Below are 26,145 nucleotides of genomic sequence, written 5' to 3'. Positions count from 1 at the left end.
TAATAAAAAGTAATCATTGCCCATTCAGAGACAGAATAAAGGAAGAAAATGAAAAGACAGAGAATGTTTATTACATAAAGATAAGTAGAAAACTAAACAAGAGTGGCCAGCTCAGCAAGAACATATAAAATAGCTGTACCAAGAAAGCCAGTCAGTTCTAAGATTCATTACATGCCAAATATGGCAATTGGCTCACTCTGATAAAACAAGCAAAGAGGAGACAGCACACTTAAATAAGTGGAGATTCTTTTGTTATTGTTGATGATAATGATTTGGTTGTTTTTAACCTGGAAAAGCAGTAAAGTAACACTTTAGGGTTGAGGTAAGCCAAAATATCTCAGTAAAATCACAATATTTTCAGCAGAACAAAAAATGTAATCATTGATATATGATCTGTAAAACAGCATGAAATTAAAGAAAAAGGAAAGTGTAACTCAAAATGATAATGAGGTACAAAGTAAACTTTAATTATTCACAAGGAAAAAAACACAGACTTATACAGCAAAAGGTTATCGTTCATTGTTCTATCCCCAGTTATATCTCAGCAATCTCTATCCATATCCCTGTAATTACCAGCAAAAGAGAATCAACAAGCATTTATTGACCAATATGTATCTATAGATGTACTTCTTCGATTCTTAACTGTTTTTTAACATTAACAGCAAATAAAAATTAGACAAGTAAAGACTTAGCTTCATAGTGAAAGAATGATTTAAAAAAAAAAAAAGATGCCTCAATTTAAAGCAATATATTCTGTCTCATGGACTAGGACATAATTCTCAGTACATAATGAAGATGAACAAAACAAAAAATTGCTTCTAATTCTAAAATGCTATGAATCACAGTTTTTCTTCCATACATCTTTGTCACCTACATTCATGGAAAACTAGTTGACTTATTAATAAATATTAACCTACTCCTCTTCAAGCTTACTTACTAACTAATTTTGATTGCTCCACTATGTTATGAATTCAGATGTGTGAATTTGGACATTTCTCACAGTCAGAGACTACGAAACTGAATCTAAACTGATCCAAAAAAAGAGCAGAGCCCAGTTAGAATGCTAAAGAATTTACAACTTCTGGACATCATCTGACAAAAGGATTCAGTAACTCATTTGGACTGGGGAGGATCACTAAACTCTGTAAGCTAACAGAAGGGTACCCCAGATAACTCAGCACAATGCCGTGAGTATAACAGATGTTCAAATACGAATAATTCTTTTTCCTAGATATCTTCATTACCAACTAAGGGAAACTCAAAAAATAACATTAATGTAGGCAGCTCATGTCATTACTTCTTCTCCCTTGGTTGCTTTTTAAGTTTATACTTATTTTTAGTACACAAAAGTTTATACTTCTCTTGGTTTTTAGTACACCAAGGCTTTACCACAATGAGTCTACTTAATAGGTTTAGGTTTATTTTTCCAGCTTCTGGTTGATGATTCTGAAATCTGAAGATTCACGTCTTTTCATCAGTTTTCTGGGGGAGAGAAAGTCTAAATATTCCCTTTTCTCATAGTTTATCCTTCTGAGAATCTTCTTAGATATATATATATAAAATCTTCTCATTCCAGTGCCAAGATAAACTGATCTGCATTTTACCTTTACCATCTCTATTTTCAGCGCTATATTCTACTAAATTTCTTTATAACTATATTCAATTTCATAAATAGTATCTTTGGCTGTGTCTAATCTACTGTTTAACTCATTCAATAACTTCTGACCTCCTAAGATTATATTTTCTTTTAAAAATTCTCTAGTCTTGAGTTGCAGACTAGATAAAAAAAAAAACACAATCCATCTACATGCTGCCTACAAGAGATATACCTTAGATTTAGAGACACAAATAAACTAAAACTCAAAGGATGAAAAAATATATATCAAACAAACAACAATCAAAAAAGAGCAGGAGTGGCAGTATTAATTTCTCACAAATAGACTTTAAAGTTAAATCCGCCACAAAGGATAAAGAAGGACACTACATAATGATTAAAGGGGCAATTTACCAGAAAGATATAGCCATATTAAACATTTATGCACCCAAAGACAGGGACGTAAGATACATTAAACAAACATTAACAGAATTGAAAAGTGAGATAGAAAACTCAACAATTATAGGAGAAGACTTCAACACACCACTTTCGGTGAAAGACAGGACATCCAGTAAGCAGCTCAATATAGACACGGAAGATCTAATTGCTACAATCAACCAACTTGACCTCAAAGACTTAAACAGAACAATCCACTCAACAGCTGCAAAGTATACTTTTTTTTTCTACTACACATGGAACATTCCCTAGAATAGATCACTTATTAGGTCATAAAACAAACCTTTTCAGAATCCAAAATATCGAAATACTACAAAGCATCTTCTCAGTCCATAAGCCAATAAAAGTAGAAATCAGTAACAGAAAAGAAATCAAATACTTGGAAACTGATCAATACCCTCCTCAAAAAAAGACTGGGTTACAGAAGACATCAAGGAGGGAATAAAGAATTCATAGAATGCAACAAGACTGAAAACACTTCCTATCAAAACCTCTGGGACATAGCAAAAGCAGTGCTCAGAGGTCAATTTATTTCAATATGCATACATACAAAAAGAAGAAAGAGCCAAAATCAGAGAACTGTCCCTACAACTTGAACAAATAGAAAGAGAGCAACAAAAGAATCCATCAGGTGCCAGAAGAAAACAAATAATAAAAATTAGAGCAGAATTAAATGCAATAGAAAACAGAAAAACAAACTGAAAGAATTAACAAAGCCAAAAGCCAGTTCTTTGAAAAAATTAACAAAAATGATAAACCATTGGCCAGACTGACTAAAGAAATACAGGAAAAAAATACCTGAATAAAAAATGAGATGGGCCATATCACAACAAACCCAACTGAAATTAAAAGAATCATATCAGATTACTATGAAAAATTGTACTCAAATTTGAAAACCAAGAAGAAATGGATGAATTCCTAGAAAAACACAACCTATCTAAACTAACACAAACAGAAGTAGAACAACTAAATAGACCCATAACAAAAAAAAGATTGACAAGGTAATCAAAAAACTCCCAACCAAAAAAAGCCCTGGCCCAGACAGCTTCACTGGAAAGCTCTATCAAACTTTCAGAGAAGAGTTAACACCACTACTACTAAAGGTATTTCAAAGCATAGAAAAGGATGGGATACTACCTAACTCATTCTATGAAGCCAGCATATCCCTAATACCAAAACCAGGTAAAGACACCACAAAAAAAGAAAATTATAGACTTATATCCCTCATGAACATAGATGCAAAAAAACCTCAACAAAATTCTAGCCAATAGAATTCAACAACATACCAAAAAAATAATCCACCATGACCAAGTGGGATTTATACCAGAAATGCAAGGTTAGTTCAATATTAGAAAAACAATTAATGCACTCCACCATATAAATAAAAGACAAAAACCACACGATCTTATCAATTGATGCAGTAAAGGCATTTGACAAAGTCCAACACCCGTTCATGATAAAAACTCTCAGCAAAATAGGAATAGAAGGAAAACTCCTCAACATAATAAAGGGCATTTAAACAAAGCCAACAGCCAGCATCATCCCAAATGGACAGAGTCCGAAAGCATTTCCCTTCACAACGGGAATCAGACAAAGATGCCCTTTATCACCGCTCTTATTCAACATTGTGCTGGTGGTCCTAGCCGGAGCAATTAGGCTAGATAAAGAAAAAAAGGGCATCCAGATCGGTGAGGAAGAAGTAAAATTATCTCTATTTGCAGACGACATGATCTTATACACAGAAAACCCTCAAGAATCCTCAAGAAAACTACTGAAACTAATAGAAGAGTTTGTCAGAGTCTCAGGTTACAAGATAAACATACAAAAATCTGTTGGATTCCTCTACATCAACAAAAAGAACATCGAAGAGGAAATCACCAAGTCAATACCATTTACAGTAGCCCCCAAGAAGATAAAATACTTAGGAATAAATCTTACCAAAAATGTAAAAGACCTGTACAAAGAAAACTACAAGACACTACTGCAAGAAATCAAAAGGGACCTACATAAGTGGAAAAACCTACCTTGCTCATGGATAGGAAGGCATAACATTGTAAAAATGTCCATTCTACCAAAAGCCATCTATACATACAATGCACTTCCAATCCAAATTCCAACAACATTTTTTAATGTGATGGAGAAACAAACCACCAACTTCATATGCAAGGGAAAGAAGCCCGGATACGTAAAGCATTACTGAAAAAGAAGAACAAAGTGGGAGGCCTCATTCGACCTGATTTTAGAACCTATTATACAGCCACAGTAGTCAAAACAGCCTGGTACTGGTACAACAACAGATACATAGACCAATGGAACAGAATTGAGAATCCCAATATAAATCCATCTACATATGAGCAGCTGATATTTGACAAAGGCCCAGTGTTAATTAATTGGGGAAAAAGGTAGCCTTTTTAACAAATGGTGCCGGCATAAATGGATATCCATCTGTCAAAAAATGAAACAGGACCCATACTTCACACCATGCACAAAAACTAACTCAAAATGGATCAAAGACCTAACCATAGGTCTAAAATGATAAAGATCATGGAAGAAAAAATAGGGACAACGTCAGGAGCCCTAATACAAGGCATAAACAGAAAACAGAACATTACTAAAAATAGCGAAGAGAAACCAGGTAACTGGGAGCTCTTAAAAATCAAACACCTATGCTCATCTAAAGACTTCACTAAAAGAGTAAAAAGATTAACTACAGGTTGGGAAAAATTTTTCAACTACGACATCTCCAACCAGTGCCTGATCTCTAAAATCTACATGATTCTGCTAAAACTCAACCACAAAAAGACAAACAACCCAATTAAAAATTGGGCAAAAGATATGAACAGGCATTTGACTGAAGAAGACATTCAGGTAGCTAACAGATACATGAGGAAATGCTCAAGATCATTAGCCATTAGAGAAATGCAAATCAAAACTGTAAAGAGATTCCATAACTCCAACAAGGCTGGCATTAATCCAAAAAACACAAAATAATAAATGCTGGAGAGGCTGTGGAGAGATTGGAATACTTATACACTGCTGGTGGGAATGTAAAATGGTACAACCACTTTGGAAATAGATTTGGCGCTTCCTTAAAAAGCTAGAAATAGAACTACCATAGAATCCACCTATCCCACTTCTTGGAATATATCCTAGAGAAATAAGAGTCTTTACACGAACAGATATATGCACACCCATATTCACTGCAACACTTTTTACAATAGCAAAAAGATGGAAGCAACCCAGGTACCCATCAACGGATGAATGGATAAATAAATTATGGTATATTCACACAATGGAATACTATCCATCAATAAAGAACAGTGAAGAATCTGTGACATTTCATAACATGGGGGAACCTGGGAGGCATTACGCTGAGTGAAATTAGTCAGTTGCAAAAGGACAAATATTGTACAAGACCACTATTATAAAATCTTGAGAAATAGTTTAAACTGAGAAGAACACATTCTTTTGTGGTTACGAGAGGCGGGAGGGAGGGAGGGTGGAAGAGGGGTATTCACTAGTTTGATAGTACATAAGAACTACTTTAGGTGAAGGGAAGGACAACACTCAATACAGGGGAGGTCAGCACAACTGGACTAAACCAAAAGCAAAGAAGTTTCCTGAATAAACTGAATGCTTCGAAGGTCGTTGAAGCAGGGGTAGAGGTTTGGGGACCACGGTTTCAGGGGACATCTAAGTCAATTGGCAAAATAAAATCTATTAAGAAAACATTCTGCACCCCACTTTGAAGAGTGGCGTCTGGGGTCTTAAATGCTAGCAAGCAGCCATCTAAGATGCATCAATGAGTCTCAACCCACCTGGATCAAAGGAGAATGAAGAACATCAAGGACACAAGGTAATCACGACCCCAAGAGACAGAAAGGGCTACGTGAACTAGAGACTACATCATCCTGAGATCAGAAGAACCAGATGGTGTCCAGCCACAGCCGATGACTGCCCTGACAGGGAACACAACAGAGAACCCCTGAGGGAGCCGGAGAGCAGTGGGATGCAGACCCCAAATTCTCATAAAAAGACCAGACTTAATGGTCTAACTGAGACTAGAAGAACTCCAGTGGTCATGGTCCCAAAACCTTCTGTAGGCCCAGGACAGGAACCATTCCTGAAGCCAACTTGTCAGACATGGATTGGACTGGACAATGGGTTGGAGAGAGATGTTGATGAGGAGTGAGCTACTTGCATCAGGTGGACACTTGAGACTATGCTGGCATCTCCTGTCCGGAAAGGAGATGGGAGGGTAGAGTGGGTTAGAAGCCGGCAAAATGGTCATGAAAAGAGAGACCGGAAGGAGGGAGCAGGCTGTCTCATTAGGGGGAGAGTAACTGGGAGTATGTAGTAAGGTATTTTTTTTTTTTAGTAAGGTATATATAAGTCTATATGTGAGAGACTGACTTGATTTGTAAACTTTCACTTAAAGCATAATAAAAATTATTTTTAAAAAATTCTCTAGTCTTAATTGATAATATCTTATGGCTCTCTCATATTTTCAGCTCCATCATTTACCCTGTATGATCGCGATATTCTAAATTCTGGAGTCTAATCCTTCCATTGAGGATTTCTCCTAACATTTGCTATTGATGAATTATTTCCTCAAGTTTTTGTAATTTTGAATTATGAGTTTACATTTGACGATGCTTTCTTTTTTCAAATACATGACCAGGGTTGATGGTATAAGCCATGGCAAGTATTTGTGATTATTACTAGGTGCCCAATGATGTAGCCAGCCCAGGTAGAATCACTTTCCTCTCCCTACCCCTCTACCCATTCACTTTTTAAGTTAATTTATTGGTTTAGCAGTTCCTAGCTCATGTAAGAAATAAAAAACTGAGGACAGAAGTCTAGTTACAAATTCTCAGGTACAGCACACTGACTCTCATATCAAGGCCAACACAAAAGAACCCTCTCTGTTAAATCAGGAATGGGCCAGTTTTTTAAATAGTCTACCTTTTCACTAGTCCTTTAAAGTTATGAGTTTATGAAAAGGGAACATTACTTCCAATTCTTCCCATTCTTGTCCCAACACCATTTTAGTAAATAAAAGCCAAGCTCACTAGTTCTACTAAGGTTCCCATAACCCATTAGGACAGCCAAGCATCAGTGCTTGTTTCCCACTCTGGATTTCCTCTCTGCTTTCGTTTCCGGATTTTTTCTTTCTTTCTTGAAGGCTCAGCAACTCAAAAAAATTTATGTCCTATACATTCCCCAGCAGGGATATTCATAGAGAAAAGGTTTTCAAATTTATTAGTATACCATTTTGCCAGCAATAGAAGTCATGCTATATTATATTAAGAAAACAAAGCTTATAAATGAGTTTCCATGATAGATGTGAGGAAGCAACAAGTACTCTTTGAGGTCAAACAATACAAGGTATGCAAAGATATTAAACACATTATAAATTCCAAATGTACTTAACTTAAGCTGTTTCAGTTTTCTCACCTGTAAAATAGGTATGACTCAGCAGTTACCTTAAAGAAAATCCATGAGCACTGAGTGAAATGATTAAATGGCAGTGGTTAACATAGCACTTGGCAAGTAAGTGACCAATCAACGTTAGCTATCATATCCTCCTCATTATAGTTACTATTAAACAATTCAAGCTTGGGGAATAAAAGAGTTTAATAAAAGACACTCATCGTCAAACCTTTATTCTAGTATAAACTGTGCAATCTTGGATTTTAAAATCTCTGTTGTTCAGTTTTTTCACCTTTCTCCCAAGGTGCCTCTGGGTATGTTCTAATTGCCAACCTTCCAGCTAGCCGTTGAGTGCTTAACTGTTTGCACCACCCAGGTATCCTAAAGTAATGCAAAGCTACAGAGATGCCAATCAAAAGCAAAATGTGGTATCATTTCACACCACTAGGATGACTGAAATGAAAAAGACAAACAATGACAAGTGTTGGCAAGGATGCAGAGATATTGGAACCCTCATCCATTGGTGGTGGGATTGTAAAAAATAATGCAGTTGCTTTGAAAACAATTTGGCAGTTCTTCAAAAAGTTGGAGTTAGCATCCCAAAAGCCCAGTGCCGTGGAGTCGATTCCAACTCATAGCGACGCTATAGGACATAGTAGAACTGCCCCCATAGAGTTTCCAAGGAGCACGTGTAGCCAAGCAATTCTACTCCTAGGATTATAATTAAGAGAACTGAAAATATGACATATAACTTACCCAGTAATGATGTTGTTAACAGCAACATTATTTTTAATAGTCAAAAAGTAGAAGCAACACAAATGTTTACCAGCTTATGTGATATAGCCATACAATGGAATATTGTTCAGCAATAAAAAAGACTGAAGTACTTTTACATGCTATAACACTGGAAGATCTTTTAAAACATTATGGTAACTTAAAGGCAGCAGTTAGTCACAAAAGACCACATACAGTATGATTCCATTTATATGAAATATTCATAATAGGCACATTCTTGGACATACAGTGTAGATTAGTAGTTGCCAGGGACCTGGTGGAGGGACGAATGGGGAGTGATTGCTAATAGTATGGACTTTCTTTTGCCGGTAATGAAAATATTCTAAAATTAGATAGTGGTGATGGTTGCACAACTTTGTGAATATACTAAAAACACATGAATTGTACATTTTTTTTAAAGGGTGAATTTTATGGTATGTAAATTAAATCTCAATAACAACAACAACAACAACAAAAAAAAAAACATTCCCATCAAGTCGATTCAGTAGAACTATCCCACAGGGTTTCTAAGAAGTGGCTAGAGGATTTGAACTGTCAGCCTTTTGGTTAGCAGCTGAGTTCTTAACCACTGTACCACAAGGGCTCCAAATCTCAATAAAGCCACTATTAAAAAAAAAATAACAATATGAAGTCTTGGTGAGGATATAGAACAACGAAAATTCTCATTCATTGCTCATGGGACTATAAATTAGTATACCCACTTCAGAAAACCAGCAATATCTACTGAAGCTGGACAAATAACCCTTCAAATCACTCACCATACCCACTTCTAATTATACACTGAAGAGAAATAAGCACATGTGTCCACCAAAAGACACAAATGAGAATGTTCATTGAAGCTTTATTCATAATACCCAAAACTGGGAACAAACCAAATGCTCACCAAAAGTAGACTGGCTAAATGGTGGTATAATCACACAACGGAACACAGGCACTCCCTGGGTTAGGGCAAAATCTGTTCCGAACTGTGTCTGTAAATCGAATTTGGAGGTAAGTCGGAAAAGGTACACACAGTTCTTATTTAGCCTTACTTTAGCGCAAAAAGAAGCCCTGGTGGCATGGTGGTTTATTGCTTGGCTGTTAACCAAAAGGTTGGCAGTTCAAACCCATCAGCTGCTCCGGAGGAGAAGGATGTGGCAGTCTGCTTCTATAAAGGTCTACAGTCTTGGAAACCATGGGGGCAGTTCTACTCTGTCCTATACGATCGCTATGAGTCGGAATTGACTTGACAGCAGTGGGTTTGGTTTGGTTTGGGTTAGCTCAAGAAAATGCTCTAGCCTTTTCAAAGCCTGCACCTGTAGCAAGTGAAGGTGACTGTGATAAAGAACTTGTTGCAAGGAGGGGTTCCTTCAGTTGTTTCAAAGCGAGGGCAAATTTATATAACATAAAAGTGCAAGGGGAGTTGTCCACAGGCTGGTCATTAAAAACCCAGGGACTGCCTGTACTACATAACAATAAAAAAAGAAGAAACAATTATAATACACAACTACATGGATGGATCTCACAGGTAAGATGATAAGCAACAAAAAACATCAAACGCGAAATATTACCTATCATATTATTTGCTATATATGGAGCAGGGTACTGATCAATGGAGACAGATGTCAAAATAGTGGTTACCTAAAGGAATGAGGGTTATTTAGTACCTACTAGGGTCGCTGGAAACCCTGGTGGCGTAGTGGTTAAGTGCTACAGCTGCTAACCAAAGGGTCAGCAGTTCAAATCCGCCAGGCACTCCCTGGAAACTCTATGGGGCAGTTCTACTCTGCCCTACAGGATCGCTGTGAGTCAGAATTGACTTGACAGCACTGGGTTTCGTTTTGTGGTTTTTATAGGGTCACTATCTACTTTTTTTTTTTTTAATCTACTTAGGAGGCCTGGTAGTACAATGGTTAAGAGCTCAGCTGCTAACCAAAAGGTCAGCAGTTCGAATCCACCAGCTGCTCTCTGGAAACCCCATGAGGCAGTTCTACTCTGTCCTACAGGGTCTCTATGAGTTGTAATCAACTCAGTGGCAATGGATTTTTTATATGGTCACTGGACCCCTAGTGGTGCAATGGTGAAGAACTCAGCTGCTAGCCAAGAGTTGATCCAGTCCAGTGCCGTCGAGTCGATTCCAGTTGGCAGTTTCAAATTCACTAGCCACTCCTCGGAAACCCTATGTTGCAGTTCTGTCTGTCCTATAAGGTCACGATGAGTCAGAATCAACTCAACGGCACAAGGAGCCCTGGTGATAAAGCACTTGGCTGTTAACAGAAAGGTCAGCAGTTTGAACCTACCAGCTGCTCTGCGGGAGAAAGATGTGGCAGTCTGCTTCTATAAAGATTACAGCCTTGGAAACCCTACGGGGCAGTTCTAGTCTGTCCTATGGTGTCACAATGAGTTGGAATCAACTTGATACCAACAGGCTTTGGTTTTTGTTTTTAATGTAGTTCCAGAACAAGGTAAGCTAATTTATGGTGATATAAGTTAGAGTATTGTTTACTTAAGGGAATGAGGATGGATTCCCTGGGTGGTGCAAATGGTTAAGCACTTAACTACTAGCTGAAATGTTGGCAATTCCTTCAACTCCCCCCACCCCACCCCACCCCACACCCCGGCAAGGGAAAAAAAAAAAAACAGTGTAAGGTAAAACCAAAAAAAATCCATTGCCTTTGCGTCGATTCCAGCTCATAGCGACCCTTATAGGACAGGGTAGAACTGCCTCATAGGGCTTCCAGGGAGTGGCTCATGGATTGGAACTGTCGACCTTTTGGTTAGCAGCCAAGCTCTTAACCACTAAACCACCAGGGCTCCACTGTAAGGTAAGCATGGGTAAATTTTCTTTGTTGTCTAAGCATTAGCTATTTCTTCCCACCTCTTTTCTTTGCTATCAGAGGAGATCCAGTTGCCCTCAAGTTGATTCTGATTCATGGAACCCCATGTGTGTCAGAGTGGAGCTATGCTCCCCAGGGTTTTCAGTGGCTGATTTCTCAGAAGTAGATCACCAGGGCTTTCTTCCAAGGCACTCAGTAGACTGGAACCTCCAGCCTTTCAATTAGCAGCTGAGTGGACTAACCATTTCTACCAGCCTGGGATTCCATATCCTATAAGAGAGGTTAAAAATGACAGATGCTTGCTTTCCCAGTTCCTTCATAGTTAAAGCAGGACAGATGAACCAGTTCTAATCAGTGAATTTGAGACATTTGGTAAGGCCTTTTGAAAAAGAAGGTCCTCACAATAAAAAGATACCCATGGGGAAGTTCTTTTACTGTTTTAGACTTTTATCATGTGAAAACATGAGATTTACGACTCCTTAAGCCATCCTAAAAAGCTGAGAAGACAATTCAAAACAACTGCATTCATTCCTCACGTCTATGAGGCACTGAACATCTACCAACTGTAGATTTGTTGATTTGTGAGAATAAACTTTAAAGCACTTTCTGTCAGGCTTCAGTCAGCTGCCGGACAAAAGAGCCGTTAACTTCTCATTTTACAATCAAAAATGATAGTGAATAGCAGAGCAGGATTTGAACTCAGATTTTTTAGATATTCTTTCTCATAACCTCCATTTTCAATCTAGTCCATTTATCTTAATAATGAAAAACTGGTCTCGTTTTCATCATTAGAATTGCTTCTGAAATCATACCTTCTCCGTGAAACATCAATGGATTGACTAGAAATGAGCAGATACTATATACTAATATACTGAATGGATTTTTTCATAACAATCTCACAGATATTATGAATACCTACTAGCTATATCCACAAAATGAAGGGTATTATTAGACAATTAACCTGGTAATTAACAGAGGAATACAATTATGAGCTGTTTACCCTCAGGAGGCTATTTTAAATTCTAAAACAAGAAATCAACTTACTCAGATAAATACAAAGAATACTTGAGCAGATTAAAAAGAAAGGCCACTGGTTTACACATCTAAAACCTAAAACAAATTTGTAAAACAGATATTTAATATTCTTTTCATTTCCCTCTTAGTTTATGTTTATGAAAATTTATTTGTGGAAGAATATTCAGTGTTTAAACAATAAACAGATACTTAGGAGCCCTGATGGTACAGTGGTTAGGAGCCTGGCTGCTAACCAAAACGACGGCAGTTTGGTTAGCAGCCAGCCACTTCTTGGAAACCCTATGGGGCAGTTCTACTCTGTCCTATAGGGTTGCTATGAGTCGGAATCAACTTGACAGCAAAGGGTGTTGATTTGGGTTTTGGTTGGTTCTAAGAATTGAAAATAGCAGGGACGAGAAATATATGTGCTGGTATATATAGATGGAGCCACCGGAAATTTTTATGGACTAATATAACTTTTAATGCTTCACAGTGTTTATCAACCAATTGTCATGTTGTCCTGAAAAGAGTTACTGTATGTTCCAAAAGTTTATCTAATTTTACTGCCTATAAAATACTCTATTGTTCTTGGAGAACAAAAGCTAAAAACTATAAAAAGTTCTTCCAAAACTTTTAAAATACATCTATGCATCTTAAAAAGAAATTTCGTACAGGGGCATTTCCTTATCATTCTCAAAGAAAACCTAGAAAATTTTTTTAAATGTCCCTGAAAATCATTTTTCATAACTGAATCACACAAATTTCACACTGTACAGTATTTATAGTGACAATTTGTTACACCAAAAGAATATTAACCTTCAAGCCCTGAATCATTAAGGAAATATTTGCAAGAATACTTTTAGCCTCCTTATCTGGTCAAAGCACTGGAAGCCAAGTACTGTTCGTACAAACCAATCATTTCACCAGAAGTTTTATATTTCTTTAAAGCCTCATATAAAAAGCACCTGCCTAACCTGAGTAATGGAGTTTTATATTCATTGTACTTAGGAACAGCGTATGTAACCGATTCCGTTTTCCTCCCTTGTGGAATATATTTCAGCTTATATTGCACAACACATTACCAATGCATATAAAGACTCTCTGATCAGCCATTTGGACTGCAGTCAGCAACCTGCCTGAGTGCTTGATTTTTTTCTCTGCCCTAAATAATATATCCACTTTACTCAACAAGTCAAATAAAAAAAAAACTTTTTAAGATAGTGATCTTACTTTCTTAATAAATATATAACATATGTACGCATGCTAACTGTATTTGGAAAATAAATGCTGAGATACAACCATTGAACAAAATTTCTCCAGTTGATAACTAAAAACTAGTTGAACGCACCATGCCAGGGGAATAAAACAGAAGCCTGTAAGGGATGCCCTCATATCTGTTTTCTCTATTGAGCAACCTATAACTAAATAAACTATTGTGACCACACTACCAACAAAAGCTAAGCTAATTTTGACGCATTAAAGGCCTGGAAATAGGGCCAGTAAAGATTAAACCAACTTCGTATGTGCCAGTCCCCAGAGCTATTTCCAAGATATAAATACCCCAATCATTGCCAAAAACTCCCTGAAAAGAGAAACGAAGGCAAATTTTTAAAACAGTAATGATGATGAACATATGGTATGCTAATCTGTGGCCTAAGAACCAAGTACAACTGATAAAAAGTAATCAAGACTGAAAGGGATTACGGAAATAAAAAAACTTTTAATTGATTATAAAATGACGGCTTAGTAATATTATATCTGTATTAACCTATTATAATATTACAGATGAATAATGTTTTAAGAACTGAACTTGTGCAAGGCAAAAGCTCCACACTGCCCCTTGCTGGTACCCTCATGCCATAGCCTAAGGCCAATACCTTACTTAGCCACAACTATACGAAATATTATGTGTTGAAAAATTCAAACAGCTACAAAATATAGTGCCTGCCCTCAAACAGCTCACAATCCATTAGGCAAGAAATAAAATGATACCAACAATCTAGCCCATTCACTAATAGATTGCCTCAAGTACTAATAAACATGAAATCTAGTAAAGTGGCAGAGCTATGATAACCAGAAATCATAGTCTAATGTAGGAGTCAACAAACTTTTTCTATAAAAGACCAGATAGTAAATATGTTAAGCTTTGCAAGCCATATGGTCTCTTATCATACTTATTCCACACTGCCTTGGTAGCACAAGCAGGCACATACAACAAGAAAATGAAAAAGCATGGCTGTATTCTAATAAAGAGTCCCTGGGTATACAAATGGTTAAGCACTGAACTATTAACTGAAAGGTTGGTGGTTCAAATCTACCCAGAAACACCTTACAAGTAAGGCCTGGCAATCTGCTTCCAAAAGGTCACAGCCTTGAAAAATCCTACACACAAGTTCTACTCTACACACAACGGGTCGCCATGAATTGGACTCAACTCAATGGCAACTAACAGTAACAGCAAAATTCCAATAAAACTTCATTTACAAAAACTGGTAGTGGGCTGTATTTCGCCTGTGGGCCATTCCCCAATCTCTATTCTATAACAGCTGTTCTAACTCTGGATTAGAATGACAAAAAGAGATTTTTTAAAAGATCAACATTCAGGCCCTGCTCTCAGAGATTCCAAAGTAAGTCTGGTGTGGGGTTTGCACAGCAGTATATTTTAAAAGCTCTAATCACTGTTTTAGAAGCAAAGAAGTTGTGATAAGAGAAACATGAAAGCCTTAAAGCTCAGACTTGTATTCTTGCACCCATCTATTTTTGACCTAAGGATGGTGGGAAAACCATGGTTGGCCTGTTTGGAGACCAAGAGGCTTATACTCACAGAATCATCGGTATTAAATATATATATATATATATATATATATATATATATATATATATATATATATATATATATATATATATATATATATATATATATACATACATACATATTTGTGAGATAGCTATGTTGTTGTTCTTAGGTGCCATCAAGTCAGTTCTGACTCATAACGAACCCATGTACAACAGAAGGAAATGCTATGCAGTCCTGCGCCATTCTCACAATTGTTGCTATGTTTGAGCCCACTGTTGCAGCACTGTGTCAATCTATCTCGTTGAGGGGGGGTCTTCCTTTTTTTTTGCTGACCCTCTCCTTTACCAAACATGATGTCCTTCTCCAGGGACTGGTTCCTCCTGGTAACACATCAAAGAAAGTGAGAAAAAGTCTCACTGTCCTTGCTTCTAAGGAGCAGTCTAGCTGTACTTCAAGACAGGTTTGTTCATTCTTCTGGCAGTCCATGGTATATTCAATATTCTTCACTAATACCATAATTCAAACCCATCAATTCTTCTTCGGTCTTTTTCATCCATTATAATCAAGAATAATTTCTTAGTGATAGGTAATCCAAAACAAAATATTCACATGCCTTCATTTTGTCTATATTCAACAAATCAGAATTGCTCTAATTTCTAAGTGCAAGGTCTTGTAAGAGGAAAAATGGATATAACTATGGAAAATCAGCCTAATGGTCTCTCTGAAATCTAAAAAACCAATTATCAATTCAGTCAGATTAGTTCCTGAGCACTTATAATGTTCAAAGCACTGTGACGAATGCTTAGGAAGCAGCTACGAACAAGACAAACACATTGTTCTCCTCAAGGTGTTTAAACTCTAGCAGAAAATAGCTAAAGTTTACCAAAACTTTAAGTGCAAGGTGCTGTCAACAATTATCTTTCCTGAAATATCACAAAAACAATACAAGTTATATAAGTACAGGTAGTCCCCGACTTTTGATGGGGTTCCGTTCCAATGACTCTGTCGTAAATGGGTTCTGACGTAAGTCAAATACCTCTTCTTTCTTTTTAGTTTTCATTATTATTGCATTTTATTATCAATATCTCTATAAATTCAATCTTTGAACATCTGCGAGTGAACAGCTGAGAATGATAACATCAGCCAATTACGAGCAGAAACACTGTATACAGTACTTATTATTAACAATAACCAAAAAAAAAAGTTGTCAGTGCAGTTAGTCTTAGCTCGAATATGTCATAAGTCAGGATTACCTGTACCACTATTATTACTGAAAAATTGAGGCTTTGAGAGGTTATATAACTTTCCAAGTTCACACAACATGACAGAATTGGGACTTGAATGCAGTTTGACACTGAACACTATGTTCTCAAAGACTATGTTACAGGGATTTGTTACCTATTAAAAACATTTAAATTGATAGTGAAACGAGAGAGAGAGTACAAGACAGCCAGAGAACAAGAGAGAATAAATCAGTCACATTCACTTACAGTTGTTCTCTTTATCACAGATGTTAAGTTTTGGCAAAGAAGGACCAATCTTTTCACTTCTCAGGTGCTACACACAAACACACAACACATATTTATATTATATATATAATTATGTCTTCTATGAGGTACTCATAAAGTTAATGTAATATGGCCCTTCTTGTTTAGTTTAGTAAACAAGTAAATATACGGATTAACACTGATCAGACTCTTCCAACATAGTTTATAAATTTTTAGATATATGGACACAATAATGGATACTTTTCTTCTAATGTTATTTTAGAACAATCTTTCTAAAATGTGACTGTCTTACAAATAGATTCAGATAACTGTCAGAGTCATGTTCTAATAACTGCAAGGAAAATAAGAGGATAACTTGTTTAAATGCAGAGGCCTTGGAATTTTTTTTTCTCCTTAAGAACTTCTGTTCTGTAATCATGGTGGGTCCTTATGTGCTGAAAAGTGTGAAAGTGTCTGGTATATGCTACTTTTAAATACATATATATAAATAACATTTGAAGGGAAACACAATAATACTTGAAAAGAGCAAATTTCAACACAAATAAACAATCCTTGAAACAGAAGTATTTATTATGAAAATTGTACTACTCGGGTTTCATTGTTCTTTTTTTTAATATCAGTGCTTCTTAATGCAACTTGAAACATTTATAATCTTGTAAATTTCAAAGAATTATTTTATAACGTGGCTTCATTTGTGAGAAAACAGCCTATATGAATGCCAGTTGTACTTCGTTGGAAAGACAAATGTAAACCTATTTAGTGATCCGATTTTCTCTTTCATCTTGTCTCCAGTTTCTGTGTAGATTTATAATGTTCATTGTTTCCAATTTTAACAAATCACCTAATGGCAGAAAGGAAAATATGTTAACCTTGGAATTATTTGCAGTTGGAGAAATCCCTTTTGTCTGGCCCATGCAGGGCCTGCAATCTGTTTTAAACACAGATTGTCTGTCTTTCGTCTGACAGCCACCAAGCTGCACAAATTACTTTCTGCCTGTTCACCTGTTTGCAGCTGTGTCTGTAAGCTAAAGATTCTGCAGTTTGACTTGAGCAACCACTTCAGGATTGATGACATGTGCTGCTGATAAAGTGAGCAATTTGAAGAAATTACTGGCTATAGTTATTGAAAGACATCTGGGCATGAGCTGAGAACTTGAAGCCTTCAATCATGTGTTTGCAACCTGCAGTGGCGGCAGCGGTGTTTGAAGTGATACCCTACTAAAGGCAGTTGGCCCTGGCACTAAATAACCAAACAATGTAAAGAACATAATCCCTCAAATGAATAATAAAAGGTTGTCTTTTAGCTGTAAAAATTTGAGGTTTGGTTCTTTCTTTAAAATATTCTTTGAGAAACAGAGTAGGTCAACAACTAAACTTTCCTGTATCCATCCATTTCTTAGCTCTATGTGTGTCTCTTGTTTCCTACATAAAGAACTTATTTCATAATGCTACTACTATTACTGCTATGGAAAATAGTCAACACTTATTGAATACCTACTGCATGCACCATACCCAGACCCTAGGAAGATCTTAATTATGTTATTTAATACTTTTATCAACGTTCTTAAACCAGAATTACTATCCCCTTTTTTTGATGGAAAAACTGAAGTTCCAGGAAACTAGCCTAATGTCACACAACTATGAGTAAGAGGGCTAGGGTTTGTCTGTCTCCTGACCAAGAGCTCATTCAACCATGTCCTACTGACTTTCTGCTCAGCCTTTTTGGAATCTTCTAGGCTCTTGATGTACTACTTGTGTGAGATTAATTGTACATTTTGCTAGACCCACTCTATCCCTCAGGTCCACCTTTAAGAGATGCTAATGTGGTTCCTATTCACCTTTCTGTCTTATTACTATATAAAACGTATTCCAAATCATGCTGTCTTCATGAATTGAGAAGGCTGACTCAGTCATAATTCAAATTTTTAAAACTAAGGGACAACACCAAGTTCACACCTTTCCTATGCATCTGTTAAAATCAGATGAGCGTAAAAATTCAAGTAAAATTATGCCATAAATAATAGCAAATACACATCCTTTCACAATGAAATAATACACCATGCCTACTACTATTTCAGAAAAAGAAACCATGCCTACTATGATGTTTTTTAAATAAAAAATAATATTTTGATATAAAAATACCTAACCCACTGCCACCGAAGTCTGATATAATCAAAAATGGAGAATTAATAAGGCATACAAAACGTCACAAACGTAATCAAATAAGGAATTATGATAAGACAGTTCTACAAGTACAAAAAACAAAATTATAACTCATACCTGTACCAGAAGAAATCAATTAATATACTTAGATGTACATGTGTAAAACATACATTAGGAGTATTTCAAATGCAAAAGTGGATAAAGGCTTACAGATTGACAGACTTTTGCAGCATCATTAAATATTTCTAGTAAGAAAATTAGTATGATTTTGGATGAGCACATGAAGTCCTCCTGTACATTTGTAAATATTTGTAAACCAGTGTAGATAAAGGAGAATGAGATACAGACCATAAACAAATCAGAGATAAAGCACAAACGTAACCATTCAGATAACCAGTTCCCATTATGCAACGTCTAAAAATTCTTAATTTACGTACATATTTCAACTATACTAGAAGTCAATACTTACTGAAAATTGTTCAACTGAAACATGCCCAGTAATACTAGAAACAGTAACTATATATTGAAAAAATGATCATTAGCTAGTAACCTATGATAGTTCTTAAGCAAAATCATTATATCAGGCACTAATCAGAAAGAAGAGTTCCAGCTATAAATCTAAGTATTTTTAAGGAACAGATATGAAGAGTCTAATTTTCAAATATTAATTTTAAGATTAATTTTTTAAATCATCAAATCATTATTCTTGTTTAGGGCAAACACACTATATAAAACTTATTGTTCTCATTTGTTTAAAGGGGAGAAAATAAATGAACACAAAATTTTCTGGTTATTTCAAAGGCTTTTTTTTTTTTTTTAAATGAAGAGTTTTTCTACTATGTTTATCTTGGTTTTTAGATTTCCATAGATTTGGGGAAAATTATCCCTGTAAATGCTGGTATTTCTTTTAGAACAAAGCTAGATACATTGATAAAAATGCCCAAAACACACCATGATTTTCAACTTGTTAAAATTAATTATACTTAAAAAAAAAAAAAGTTTTCAAGGTAAGTAGCTATATAAATTTGGCTTTCCCATTTCATAAATTGGATTCAGCACAGACCTGATTCTAGCCACAAGAGAGAATATATATCATTAATGATTATAATAAATCAAACCTTTATTTATTTATCTAACAATGATATAGCAATAATAAAACTCTTACACATAAGGATAATAGTTCAGAAATACCATCTATGTTGCTATGCTCTTACCTAATCATATCATGAGTTCATATTTTTAATAGTACCTTTTATTTTTAAAGACCTAAGTCGTGAGAACATTCTCATGTACCACTTCATAACTTTGACACAAAGTACGTATAAAAAGATTAGACTTCATTTGGTATAAAATCAGTTGGCAGCTTTACATCTGTGCATGCAACATAAATACACCAGCTGGCATCTCAAGCACACACACATATGGACTTCAAAACAGAAACTTCCTTATTTGCAGCACTGCCAGGGTAATTTTGTATCCTCTGCATACTACAGCTATTTGTCAGGCCCCTGCAGGTGTGCACTGCACATAAACACACAGCTGTAGTCCAGCAAGCCAAGTGTTCCATCAAACACATAAAGGGAGACCTCAGCAGTTGGATTAGTCATCCCTGCAACAGGTCCAGGGAGAACAATATGGGTTAGTATTTTTGGAAAAAGCATGGATGGAAAATTTATGATTATACTAGTCTTACCAAATAACTGGTGGATTGTGTCATTTTTAAAGCAATGCCCACTTATTAAGTTGTTGTTAGAATGGCTGGAAAGAAATGGAATTTGTTTCATACTTTTAAATATAAACAATAAGGTAGTTTATACATAAACTAGGTTACTTAGTGCAAAATGTAAACAGGTTTTTAATTTTCTTTTGCTTTTTGGCAATTATTGCAATTATATGCCTTGGCTATAATATATATGATTCATAATTAGTATAAAACATTTTACCACTTCTATATTCCATTTTATTTTATTTATAACTCTACTGTTCTATTTAAGCATTTAAGATGATCTTATTGACAAAAGCTAACTGTGCCCCAAATTATGTATAACATTTCGCTATCTAAAGTTACATGCTAAATGAGACTGTAAACAATATTATTAAATACTCAGTTCTCAAACATGATATAAAATATATTAATCTACAAATTGCTAGGGAAATACATGAAACATGTAGAACATGACCGTTTTGCAATGATGTGAAAGCTCTCAACTAAATTAAATGTGACCTTATTAATATTCTTTAAAATACCAGGTAAGAACTTCAGGCAGTTGATAATTATCATTACTTTAACCACATTTCCCCCAAAATGCTCAGAGTCCACCTGGCAGTTGACAAAACATGAAAGATAGCTTAGAAAATGAGCTTGAATGCATTAGCCTAATATAGTAATCTTCAGTGAACTTGAGGTCAAAGAGTTAGTAATCAAGAAACAACAGTCTCTGACATCAGGGAGTTCATGTTTTCTCATATATGGAACATATAAAGATACTTAAAAATTATTTTAGATTGTTACAAATCCCACCCTTCTACATGAAGCCTAATATTATTAAGTGCTACTTTTACTGAGTCACCAAAATATCATCTCAACTAGGAAAAAAGAAGGTAAATGAGGGGAAATGCGTGAAAGGCTTATACCTATTTAAATTCCTATAAATTCTCTCATGTCTTCTTTATTGTTTTATGTAACTAGAAATAGCAAATATTTGGAATTCAACTTGGATCCACATATTACTGGATGAGTCCCTTAAGTATAATTCAAGGATCCTGTGGGGCAGCTCTACCCTGTCCTGTAGGGTCGCTATGAGTCAGAATTGACTTGACGGCAGTGGGTTTGGTTGGGGTTTTTTTTTTTTTTTTTTGTAACCCATGTTAGATCTGGCTGAGATTTGGTTCTGAACCTCAGAATCACTTCTTATCTGCGATTCTGTCTCAGGCATTTACATCAGTATTTCCTGGCCCAAAATACCGTGATCTACAAACTCTCCAACAGCGAGCTGAGCAAAATATCTTAATCCTTAATTTTCACAAAAGAATATATTTAAGACAAATTTTAGTTAATGGTATCTGTTCCAGTTATTTATTGTTATGAAACTACTTCAAAACTTCATGGCTTAAAACAATCTATTTTTGACTCATACTTCTGTGGATTTTCTGTACTCATCTTGGTGGCTCTTGCTTCTGTCTCTTTCATGCAGTTGTAGTCAGAGGGTGGCTGGGGCTGGAATCATCTGAATTCTCAACTGGAATGGAAATCTAAGGTGGTCTTGTTACTAGTGTGATACCTCAGCTAGAGAGCTGGAACAGCTGGGGGCCAGATGGGCATATCTTTCTCTCTCCCTCTCTCTCCCTCCTTTCTTACACTAGCCTCTTTAGCTCTTTCTGTGGCTAACTTGGGCTTCCTCACAACATGTCAGCAAGAAGTAGGATGAACTTCCTACGTGGTGGCTAGCATCTTCCAAAGAACATATTCCAAGGGACCCAGGCAGAGGGCAAGGCTTCACAAGTAACACAGCATCACTTTCATCACATTCTACTGGTCAAAAACAAGTCGCAAAGCCATCTCAGATTCAAGGGTAGAGGCCTATTCAAGGGTATAAATACACACGATTAGCTACCTCAGTATGGTGATAAACCAAAAACAAAACCAAACCCACTGCCGTGAAGTCAATTAAGACTCGTAGCGATACCACAGGGTTTCCAAGGCCAATAAATCTTTACCAAAGCAGACTGTCACATCTTTTTCCCGTGGAGCTGCTGGTGGTTTCAAACCGACGACCTTTCAGTTAGCAGTCGAACACTTTAATGACTGTGCTGCCAGGGCTCCTTAGTATACTAACAATACCTTTTAAAAAAAATTTATGTTCTACTTTTCCCCAGCAATTAATCTGTTAATGATTTAATATTCTATTTATATAATTATTTTGTTATTTACTAATTATATTAATTTGCATATGGATTTGATTATAAGCTGTGATGATTAATGGATAGCAAAGTATGATAAACATTTAATTTTTTTCAGGCTGATTTCACTGACTCCTCAGAAGTTAAATTAGTTAAAACTATTTTTACATAGCCATATGCAACCACTGGAGGTTTGCCTCAGTCACCAAAAAGGATCAGTTTAAAGCATTCTCTATGCTTTAACCACTGCACCACCAGGGCTCCTTAACAAATATTGGAAAGTTTGTCATCTACCTAAATCAATCATATTTCAGTTGGTTAATAGTACTACACTTAGTAAATAATTACCAGGACTTTTAAAAGACCTCTTAAAGGAAAAGAGTTGGGAGGCAGGGGGAATAGCGTTAATTATCATAGACAGAAGAGCTATCTATTTAGACGCGCGTGCACACACACACACACACACAGACACACAAAGACAGGAAAAGCTATGGTGTGCATAATAACCTGGTTTATGGGCGCTTAAGCAATTCTTATAATTCCAAAAATGGAATTAAAGGATACATTTCCCCCATATGATTTTAAAGAATCTTCTAGCGATAATAGAACAAAATAAAGAGCAAGGGAAAAAAAAGAATTTTTGAACTATTTATTTGGTGGAAGAATCTGCTCCCCCCTCCATTTGAAGAACACAAAAAAACATAAAAATACAAAACTCTTCCATAACTACTTTGTTGTTGTTGCTGTTACCTTTATCAAGAAATAACCCTCACGAACTGCATTCTCCATCACACCCGTGCCCTAATGTTTCCCCAAGAGGTGGCAACCAGTGTTTTATATATATCCTTCTCAACTGTTTCCACACAAAATTATTTATCTATATATATATACATACATGTACACATGCATCTACATATATGACCACACACACCCTTCCTTTTTAAAAAAAAAAAAAAAGATGGTGACATGGTACTGTACATATTGGCCTGCAACTTACTTAGAACCTGTAACTCAAACCAGTTGCCACTGAGTCGATTCCAGTTCATGGTGACCCCATATATTGCAGCTTAGAACTGTGCTCCACAGGATTTTCAAGGCTGTGACTTTTGGCAAGCAGATCACCAGGACTTTCTTCCGAGGCACATCTGGATGAGACTGAATCATCAACTTTTCAGTCAGTAGTAAAGTGCTTGACTATTTGCACCACCCAGGAACTCCTATAAGCCTATCCTAATTATTTTCATAGCCAAAGAATATTAGACACCATAGCACTAACTGCATAGCATAGATAATGTGGTATGCTCCTACAATAACACTCAGCACTAAACAAAACTAACTACTGATACACACAACAACACGGATGAATTGTGGATGCTGGAAACTGACTGCAAAAGGAGAAAGGAATTTTCTCATATGGATAACTTTTATATTATTTCTGGTTCTAGGACACAGGGTAAGGCTATTATCAACACACCATCTAACATCTTTGCTTCTTTTTCTTCAATTGCAAATAACAAATATAAAAGTACCACTATTTATTCAGACATTCCTCTATTGATGAACATTTAGGGCATTTCATCCTTTTTGCAATTACAGATCATGGTGCAAAAGATAACTGCATATAAACCTTCACATTTTTTTCATTCTGGTTAAAATCAAAATGGTTAAAAAATGCGGGGTTGCAGGCCAAAGAGAATGTGTATTTGAGTGATTAATCCAAATATGAAACATTATGCATTCGAATAAGTAATATCCTATTCAATATGCTTAAGCGCACTCAAAATTCATAACAATAGATGCAACTGTTCAAAAGAACTTCAGATTTATTCTCTGCTAATAAATCCTCCTCACTTCTTTGGGATTGGATCTGACTTTTAGAAATATACAAGAGCTATCTGGCCCCCAATCCTGTGGTTTGGGCATAGGAACATATTTGATAGTATGCAGAATCTAATATACACACTCACTCTATTTAGGAGACATTAGTTATATGTCATCAAACTATGTTATACAATAGATTTGTTGTACATACAATATGTGACAGTCCTGTGACTGAAGAGTCAGAAGACTAAGGGTGAGTCGCTATTATCAGTGGAATGTTTAAAGTACAGACACCAAGGGCCTCACCTACAAAATAGGATGGGACTGAGAAGCCACATTTTAGTAGTAACCCCAGGTGAATATTATGCAGATTAAAGTTTTAGATGTAGTCTCGAATTATTTAGTAAACCAGAGAAATACTTTACCCCCTAAGTTTTATTTTTTGGGGGAAAAGGGGCAGGAAGAATATTTTGTAAGATTCTAGAAACAAGTTTTACCATATAACAAGTAAGTATAAACCACTGTTACTAAATTAATGAGATTAAATAAACCAACACAGAAAAAAAAGGGCACAATCTTGCATATTACGTGTTTTGTACAGAACATGACTTACTCTTCAATAGTCAATCCATTAGTGCTTAAAATTTTAATTCTTTTCATTTTACTATGCATTGAAATAAGATAAACTGGCCGATAACTGTCATTATCAACGTAAAACATCTGCATATTTCAGGTCTTTTTTTCTTAGATGTTCATATGAAACTTTTCTTTTTTCCAGTACGGATTTTATACTGCTCTAATACCCTTCAAGAAACCCGGGTGGCATAGCGGTTAAGAGCTACAGCTGCTAACCAAAAGCTTGGCAGTTCAAATCCACCAGGCACTCCTTGGAAATCATATGGGGAAGTTCCACTCTGTCCTACAGGGTCGCTATCAGAATCAACTCAACAGCATCGGATTTTTTTGGAACCTCCTTCAACTTTTGTATTTCACAAAAACAGTACCAGAATACTCAGGGGGTAAATATTCTGCCAAAATTAAATCTATGTCTATCCACTATCGGGTCCAGATTCACTCATCCTTAAAAATTCAGCTCAGTCATCAGCTTTTTACCTAACCCTGGCCCATGGCTATGACTTCTTCTCCCCTATCTCCACCGGACTGGAATAAAAGGTAACACAGAGAAACAATAAAGACAAACCCTTGCAACAGGTTTTCGGTCTTAAGTTTGTTGTTGTTGTTAGGGGGCGTCGAGTCGGTACCAATTCATTGTGACCCAGTGCACAACAGAACGAAACATTGCCCGGTCCTAAGCCATCCTTACAATCGTTGTTATGCTTGAGCTCATTGTTGGAGTCGCTGTGTCAATCTACCTCATTGAGGGTCTTCCTCTTTTCTGCTGACCCTGTACTCTGCCAAGCATGATGTCCTTCTCCAGGGACTGATCCCTCCTGATGACATGTCCAAAGTATGTAAGACGCAGTCTCGCCATCCTTGCTTCTAAGGAGCATTCTGGTTGTACTTCTTCCAGGACAGATTGGTTCATTCTTTTAGCAGTCCATAGTATATTCAATATTCTTCACCAACACCACAATTCAAAGACATAAACTCTTCTTCCATCTTTTTTATTCATTGTCCAGCTTTCACATGCATTTCATGTGATTGAAAATACCATGGCTTGGGTCAGGCACACCTTAGTCTTCAAGGTGACATCTTTGATCTTGAACACTTTAAAGAGGTCCGTTGCAGCAGATTTGCCCAATGCAACCCATCTTTTGATTTCTTGACTGCTGCTTCCACGGCTGTTGATTGTGGAAACAAGCAAACTGAAATCCTTGACAACTTCAT

General features: G+C 36.2%; 1 protein-coding gene across 28 annotated transcripts in view; it reads right to left on the bottom strand.

The window, feature by feature from the left end:
- The window catches only part of VPS13B (vacuolar protein sorting 13 homolog B), a 916,907-nt gene that overhangs the window by 637,729 nt on the left and 253,033 nt on the right, over positions 1-26,145 (bottom strand). Inside the window, exon 17 of one of the 28 annotated variants that reach the window (XM_064267957.1) lies at positions 15,139-17,254. The exons of the other annotated variants lie outside the window; for them this stretch is intronic. Coding sequence (XP_064124027.1) covers positions 17,166-17,254 — 89 coding nt within the window. The 3' untranslated portion in view covers positions 15,139-17,165. Of the gene's footprint in view, positions 1-15,138; positions 17,255-26,145 lie in introns of those variants that run through there. 28 annotated transcript variants of the gene reach the window in all.

Source organism: Loxodonta africana, chromosome 14 (assembly GCF_030014295.1).
Source record: "Loxodonta africana isolate mLoxAfr1 chromosome 14, mLoxAfr1.hap2, whole genome shotgun sequence".
NCBI classification, from domain to species: Eukaryota; Metazoa; Chordata; class Mammalia; order Proboscidea; family Elephantidae; genus Loxodonta; species Loxodonta africana.
Note: the sequence above shows the minus strand (reverse complement) of the source record. Positions and strands in the feature narration are given on the sequence as shown.